The sequence below is a fragment of the Berghia stephanieae genome, chromosome 6, assembly GCF_034508935.2.
Source record: "Berghia stephanieae isolate SIO BIC M18660-M18661 chromosome 6, UCSD_Bste_1.3, whole genome shotgun sequence".
NCBI classification, from domain to species: Eukaryota; Metazoa; Mollusca; class Gastropoda; order Nudibranchia; family Aeolidiidae; genus Berghia; species Berghia stephanieae.
In genome coordinates, this window is record NC_088365.1 from 64,484,592 (window position 1) to 64,493,049 (window position 8,458).

An 8,458-nucleotide genomic window follows, 5' to 3' on the forward strand; every position below is an offset into this window, starting at 1 on the left:
CGTTAAATCAAAACATGCCATTGAAAGCATGTAGGGTGGAAACTGTTGGTAATGATGTAATGTGATGACATGACAGTCTAAGAATGATGGAAGGATAGATAGAACGAAACAAATGTAGGTGAATTTTTCAAACAGGTGATTGTTAGAACTTTTCAATTTAAGTGTCAATTACAAGACGATGAATCAATCCGTAGACATCCAATTTTTTGGTTTTATCTTACTCTTCAAACTATTACAATTATAACTTACCCTCAATTTCGTTTGCAGCACTCATAGGTAATCCAAAAATTGGAGTAGTTATATCCCATTAGTGTGTGGTAGTAGTGGAATGGGGGGAGGGGGGGGGGGGGCTGCTGGCCAAGTCAAGTGGGGAAGGTTTTGTACTTAAACCTGGCGATTGGAAGTATTCCTCTTTGAGCCCAACTTCAATCTTTTCTCTTCTTATCCTTTGGAAAGATTATGAAATCGGATTAACTGACGTATTTTATAAGAACTTTTTGTGCGGCTATATGGTCTAGTGGTATGACACTTGCTTTTGGATAGGACGGTCCCGGGTTCGAGTCACATTCGGCGCATAGTTGAATCCTTGGAAAAGGCTCTTTACTCCACATTCTCACACCGTACTCAGGTGTAAAAATGAGTACCTGGTCGTTAACAGTGTTGTCTCTGTCAGGAAAAAAATGTATTATCACCTAACAGGCGTCATGTCTCGTTCAACATGTTGCTGTTGATCAGAGACCCTCTGTAAAGCGCTTTGAGTATGATTAGTGGATATTGCGCTTTATAAAAGCTAAAATTAAAAAAAAATAAATTACTTGTTGTTGTTGTTGTTGGCTCAAGTGAATAATAATCTCTTTAGACTCAATCACACGATGGATGATCATATTTTACAAGCACCCGTCAAATTTCTCTTTGTATGTTTCGTCATCTGTCATTCCAATTTGTGATTTCAGTACCTTCTAGAAATGAAGAGCCTCATCTTACCGCCGGAGCACATCTTGAAGCGGGGAGACAGTGAAGCCATAGCATACTCATTTTTCCACCTGCACCATTGGAAAAGGGTGGAGGGAGCGCTCAATCTCTTACATTGTACATGGGAAGGAAGTGAGTATTTTTTTTTTATTTAAGTAGTTCTTCAGAGCCATAAGGCCCAAGTTTTATCATCAGATAAGGTAATGCGGTCTTGTGGTATGACACTCGCTGTCGTATCAGAAGGTCCTGGGTTCGAGCCTCGCTCGGTGCATAGTTGAGTTCTTGGAAAAGGCTGTTTACTCACGTTCTTTCACTGTAATCAGTTGTAAAATGAGTACCTGGCCATTAACAGCGTTGTCTCTGTAGGAAAAAAATTGTAATGTCGCTTAAAAGGCGTCATGTCTGGTTCTAAATTTTATGTATTGCTTTTGGTCAGGGACCCTTTGTAAAGCACTTTGAGCTCGTTTAGTGGATATTTCGCTATATAAAAGCTCAAGTTTGAAATAATAAAATAACTTTTGACTTCACCCTTTTCTTCACTTCAGCATTCCGAATGATTCCTTACCCTTTGGAAAAGGGCCATTTATTTCACCCCTACCCTCCCTGCACAGAGAATGCTGACCGGGAATTACTGCCAGGTACGTCACCATATGATTGGTTATCGGCTTGATATTTTAAAATCCTTCCAGAAATCGGATTACTTTTTGAGATAGCAAAAAGATCTAGTTGGGTTTGAGGGAGGTGGGAAAGAAACTAATATACGAGGGCTCTTTCAGAAATAACCGAAAAATGCCCATTGCTCAGCAACCAGTGGAGATTTTTAAATTCTGTAAACGACATGATATTCCAATTTTCCTTACGGATATTCCCAGAAATTATGAAGTGCATCATTTTGCACAATGAATTTCGAGACGATTTTAAAGATGGCGGCCCACCTTGAAACTTGGTCAAAGGAGGAAATCAGAGCTGTCATACGTTTTTTGAACGCCAAAAGTCTGAATCCTACCGAAATTCATAAAGAACTTCAGAGTGTATATGGTGAGCATGTTATAAGCCGTACACAAGTCTATCACTGGTGTAATTTGTTTGAAGCCGGCCATTCCGACTTGACAGACAGGGAAGGGAGAGGGCGTTCGATAACTGCGACGTCAGAAGACAATGTGAAGCGAGTTGATGAGCTTATTCGTCAAGACAGGAGGTTGAAACTTCATGAAATCGCAAGCAGTCTTGAAATTTCAGAAACTTCTGCCCAAAGAATTGTATTTGATGAACTTGGCTACAGAAAAGTCAGCGCAAGATGGGTTCCTAAGCAATTGACAGACAATCATAAAGAACAAAGATTGGACATCTGTAGGGAACTTTTGAGAAGAAGCAAGAGCTCACGCAGGGTTCACGGGCATACTGCCAACTCCGGCGGAGACTTTCTAGGGTATGATGTGACTTTTCTTGACAGCATAGTCACCGGTGATGAGACTTGGTTGCACCATTGCACCCCAGAAACAAAGCAAGATTCGATGACATGGAAACATCCATCCTCACCTGTCGCGAAGAAATTCAAAGTCATGCGGTCAGCAAAGAAAATAATGGGAACTGTTTTCTGAAACAGTCGTGGTGTTATTCTGTTCGAAACCTTACAACCTGGAGAAACAATCAATGCAAGGTACTGCCAAACTCTTAACAAGCTTAGGGAGGCCATTCGCAGAAAGCGTCCAGGGCAGTTGACCAACGGGGTCATTTTGCAACACGACAACACTACACCCCACACAGCACGAGTGACGCAAGGTTGGCTAGAGAAATATGGATGGGAGATTTTGCCACACCCACCACACAGTCCAGACCTCGCACCATCTGATTATCACCTCTTTGGGCCACTGAAACGTGAGCTGGCAGGAAAGCGCTTTGATGTCGATGAAGAGCTTGTTGACCATGTGCGGAAATGGCTACAAAACCTTGACGGAAATTTCTTCCGAGAGGGTATCTATTCCATGGTGCGGCGTTGGCAGAAGTGTGTTGACAGACTTGGCTGTTACGTAGAGAAATGAAGGACGAGTCAAGGTATGAACACGTGCAAGAATTTTCTTGATAGCATAAAAAACGCGGATTTTGCAGGCATTTTTCGGTTAATTATGAAAGAGCCCTCGTAATATAATTAAATTTGGATAAAAATTTAGTTTTAGTATTATTTTGTGAGGTGATAAATAAAATTAACAGAAATTTTATCTTCAGTTTTAAAAAAAATGTATTCAAAATAACGAATATTATAACCCATAATTGACCTTAAATATAACCAGCTTTTTACTGAAATTCAGATTAGCTATGATAAAAGATGTAACTTCATTTATCCCTCCACCCCATCCTACCCTTAATTATATCAAAATCAGTTGATGAACAAAGAAGCATTAGCTTTTAACATTGTTTTTATTTATTTATTTATTTATAAAAAAATAGTATTTCTAGACTGTGCTTTGGCTTTTTTTAGTTTTCATTTTCTATATCAGTGCTCTCTGTGAAAATCAATGTGATCACTTCCTCCTTGTAAGGTATCAACATTACTGCTGTACATAGAAACTTGAGAGAAAAATTCTTGCAAGCGAAATTTACTTGTCAGTAAGAAACCATTTCTGTCATAATAGGGCATAATCATTGTGATACAGAGCTATACTGCAACACCATCCCACATCACACAAAATGCTGCATCTGTCTTCAGTATTGAAGCTGCAACGTAATGGATTGGATTGTGATAAATTATCAAATAAACATACAATGCAATCATTTAGTATAATTCCCTCCTTTCATGTCTCTTCTTTTATATATTTTTATTTGTTGACAAGTGAAAAAAGCAAAATGTTTATAATGAGATAAGCTTCAATTTCATTGACGACAATAATTTTTTTTTTTAATTAAAAAAAAATTTAAACTTGAAATTTAAACATGAATTGATTTAAAATTTCATTTTTACTATTTCATTGTTGCTCTTTTTTCTTCTTCTTCTTCTTTGAGATTCAAGCAGCAATGTTTACATTTTCTTTATTAAAACATGTCTCCCGCCGACCTCCCTTTTCCCCCTTTTCCCCTTTTCCCCGCCTGCAACCTATGTTTTTAAACTTTTTTTTTAACTTATAAGACTCATTTCTTTGACGTGTTCTATTTCTCCAGCCTTCCACGAGGTGTCCGTATATCCAAAGAAAGAACTGCCCTTCTTCATCCTCTTCACAGCAGGTCTCTGTTCCTTCACAGCCCTTTTGGCACTTCTTACTCATCAATTCCCCGAGCCCATGGGAGTCGTCGTTAGAACGGTGAGCCAGACATGTGTTCATTTTGCATTCTTTGATTTATTTCTTTTCTTTCTTCTTTTCAGTTTCATTTTTGAAGATTCGTTTTTATTTTTGTAAAATCTTCACAATGATTGAGATTTGTGCGGCTATGTGGTCTAGTGGTATGACACTCGCTTTCGGATTGGAAGGTACTGAGTTCGAGCCTCGCTCGGCGCATAGTTGAGTCCTTGGAAAAGACTCTTTACTCACATTATCTCACCGTACTCAGGTGTAAAATGAGTACCTGGCCATTAACAGCGTTGTCTTTGTCCGAAAAAATTGTAATATCGCCTAACAGGCATCATCTCTCGTTCTACGTGTTACGTATTGCTGTTGGTCAGGGACCCCTTGTAAAGCGCTTTGAGCACGTTTAGTGGATATTGCGCTATATAAAAGCTCAAGTTTAAAATAATTGGATTGACCCCAGACCTTGGGAGTCGTTGTTAGATTGGTGGACAAGACATGTTCATTTTGCCTTCTTTGATTTCATTGTTTTTCAGTTTCATTTTTGAAGATTCGTTTTTATTTATGTAAAATCTTCACAATGACTGAGATTAGAATAATTTGATTCCCTCGAGCCCATGGGAGTTGCCGTTAGGACAGTGAGCAGGACATGTTCATTTTGCCCCATTTGATTTTGTTTTTAGTTTTATTTATATTTTTTGAAGTTAAAAAAAAAACAAAAAACAAAAACAAAACAACTTCAGTATTTATATAGCGCTATTTCCACTAAACATCCTCCAAGCGCTTTAAAAGGGGTCCCTGGCCCAAAGCAATTCATTAACTAACATGTAGGACAAAGACATGACGTCTGTTGGGTGATATTACAATTTTTTTTTCCTGGATAGAGACAATGCTGTTAACAGCCATGCACACATTTTGTACCAGACTATGATGAGAGAATATGAGTAAAGAGCCTTTTCAAGAACTGATATATGTGTCGCTCAGAGAAGGACTCGAACCTGGGACCTTCCATTTAATAGGCGAAGATCACACCACTAGGCCATCTAACTGCATAGTTTAGTTTTATTTATATATATATATATATATATGATTTTTTAAAAATCTTCACATTGTTTTATATCTTATTTACACATAATGTCGATAGCAGAATGCAAGAACATCAACAACAAAAATTATTTCTACATACATGTCGATAAGTCAATACAAGAACAAAAGTCCTTGTTTCATGTGAGAACATTTTTTCAAAATTGTTTCAATTTATACATTTACATTTTTAACAAAATACAAGAATCTATAATATTGTTTCATATAATCCTATTTATACTTATACATCTGTAACAATACAATTCAATTCAATTCAAAGTTTATTTGAAGACAATTTGCCAATTCAGATTACAAATCAAAACCAGCATAATCCGACAACTATAAACAAACAACAATCAAACAAATCATTTACATCTGTGGTTGATGATGGCACAAGAACATAAAACATCAAAATACTAATATCTTATATATCTACATATCTCTATCTATCATCAGATGCTTGGCTGGCTTTATCTACCTTTGTCATACGTTTTAGAAAAGCTGGAGGCCATTTTACCCTCCAATCTGCTGCACCAACTGTCTCGCATTTAGGTGAGTTGTGAATGGGCGGGGTTCCTGATAGTGGGCAGGAAGGCACTTACTGTGTCTTCTATCCCCCTTTATCTGTTTTCCAACGTGCTTTCTGTCTTTGTCTTAGGATGAGATTATTTGATTTGTCCTGGCCCTGGCCGGGTACCATAGCTGGGAGAGGAACAGTCAAATGTATAGATAAGGGTTTTGGGAGATGGTATTTTTTGTCTTGTAAATCATCTCTCTTTTATGCACTGTGTTATATTTTATTTACATGTTATAGATAATTTGTAAATATTTGAGTGTATTCCTCTTAGTTAGGACCTCTTCTTGTGTCTGGATGAGACATTTAGGTGATCTCAAACTAATTACACTGATAGTATGCTCTTTGAATCTACATCTATTCCCTGTTTGAACGAATTCCCCTTTGTCTTACCTTTTCTTGGGTGCTTTGATTTTAATTCTAGAACTTTTTACTATCCCGATTTCTTCCTTTTTACTGGCGCTGATATGACTTTAATGTGTTGCAAGCGCTGTAAAACCCTTAAAAACAAAAACAAAGATAAAATTGGTGACAAGGGCATTCGTTCTTTATTACATGTAGTGAAATGGGTTGCTTGCTGCGTTAGTCATTGAACAATATACTATTCTTACACTCTTGCTTTTTGGCATTCCGGACGTTTTCCCCAATCGCTGCACGAGCCTGCCTGTCTGTGTTGGGAACAAAGTTCGAATTCCAAAAGGCAGGAGTATAAGAAATAATTTATTCTACCCCTCAATCGATTCTGATTTTGTTATCTCTGAATGAAAGACATTTTAAAAAGAGAGTACTTCTGTTTTTAAAATATGGTTTTAGTGAAATTTAACGTTTGATAATCTGACGTCACACATTTTGTTGTTGTTGTAAACTTGACATCATTACGCTATATATTGGAAGGGGTAGAATAATTGTTATATCTAAACCTAAATATGTTGCAACTGGAGGATGATGATGATTTTGATTTTTCAGGACATTTAAAGTGTATTCAAAAATCAGCAAAATAGCTGGATATTTGGGAAATAATGACAAGAAAAATTGAGCTTTTATCTAGCGCAATAGCTACTAAACATGCTCAAAGTGCTTTTCAAAGGGGCCCTGACCAACAGCAAAACTTAACATGTAGATTGAAACATAACACCTGGTAGGCGTTATTACAATTTTTTTCTACAGAGACCAGTGTTAATGGTACTCATTTTACACCAGAGTACGGTGAGAGAATGTGAGTAAAGAGACTCAACCATGCGTCGAGTGAGGCTTCCGATCCGAAAGCGAGTGTCATATCCACAAGACCACATTGCCTCATGACAGTGGCGATACTATTTGTTTGTGATTTTGCATGTGTGTATATAAATATATTTGTGTTTGTGCATACACATCTATGATTGTGTGTGTATGTTGGATGTTTGCACATGTGTGTTCATTTGTTTCGAGTTGTGTATTTTTGTAAATATATGTGTATATATATATATATATATTTTCCAGTGTTAATCAGTATGATTGTGTATAACATGTATTTGCATCAACTATTATTTTTTTATTTCCATCTCTTCCACAGAATGATTTCAATTGTCGTACGGCCGTCCCCTAATCTTCCTCCGAGTTCCTTAGTTAAACGATATATAGTGTCATGTTGTAACTGCAAGTTTCCTTATGGTTGAGAATAAGATGATTCTCGTGTACTGACTTAGTATTGACATGGATATTATTTTTTATGACGACGGAGGACCCTTTTTGGTTCTTCAAGGCAGAGTGGGGCAGTTTATATTGACGTGGATATTCCTGCTTTTGTCCTCATTTCCATCTACAATTTCATTAATGTTGTTCTTTTCATTGTCTATGTCGCTGTTGTGACAATATCCTTATCATCATCATCATCATCATCATCATCATCATCATCATCATCATCATCATCATCATCATCGTTGTTGTCATGGTCGTTATCATTATCAATATCATCATCATTATCATCGTGACCATCGTCGTCGTCATCATCATCATCATTGTGACCATCATCATCATTGTTGTCATCATCATCACCATCATCATTGCCAAGGTCATGGTCTTTATCAAAATTATCATGATCTTCATCCTCAACTAACACCGCTTCCCCCCCCCCTATAATTGTTGACCCATCATTTATTCCTCATCATTATTATCAATCAAATAAATTGAATAGCAGAGTCACTTTGTCAAACCATATTTATATACAGACCTCAATCCATCCATGGACACAGGGGGGGGGGGAAAAATGGTAGCACAGAGTTCACCAATTTTAGTACTCCTGGGTTTGTAAATGCATTTTTCAAGATATGACTTACTACATGGTGCAAAATAATTAGCAGTTTGTCTTTTGTACAGTTCGGCCTATAGACTTCTCACATGGTTTACGGATAATGACTAAGGCTTTTAGAATAAATAATAAAATTAAATGTGTAGAGTGCCAATGCAGCTTTACAAGACATGGTTGACAAGATTGTCAAGAGAATTTTAAGAAAATTAAATGTTACAATTTTAGGAAATTAAATGTTACAATTGTAGATGATCCATTAAGTTA

At 37.0% G+C, this 8,458-nt stretch overlaps 1 protein-coding gene across 4 annotated transcripts in view; it reads left to right on the forward strand.

Annotated features, from left to right (window-relative positions):
- LOC144975444 (suppressor of tumorigenicity 7 protein homolog) overlaps positions 1-8,458 on the forward strand; it is a 99,146-nt gene that overhangs the window by 89,743 nt on the left and 945 nt on the right. For all 4 annotated transcript variants that reach the window (XM_078919510.1, XM_078919513.1, XM_078919511.1 and 1 more), the window contains 5 exons: positions 954-1,104; positions 1,518-1,610; positions 4,129-4,268; positions 5,790-5,885; positions 7,460-8,458. The exon at positions 7,460-8,458 is cut by the window's right edge and continues 945 nt beyond it. In XM_078919510.1, coding sequence (XP_078775636.1) covers positions 954-1,104; positions 1,518-1,610; positions 4,129-4,268; positions 5,790-5,885 — 480 coding nt within the window. In that variant the 3' untranslated portion in view covers positions 7,460-8,458. The remainder of the gene's footprint in view (positions 1-953; positions 1,105-1,517; positions 1,611-4,128; positions 4,269-5,789; positions 5,886-7,459) is intronic.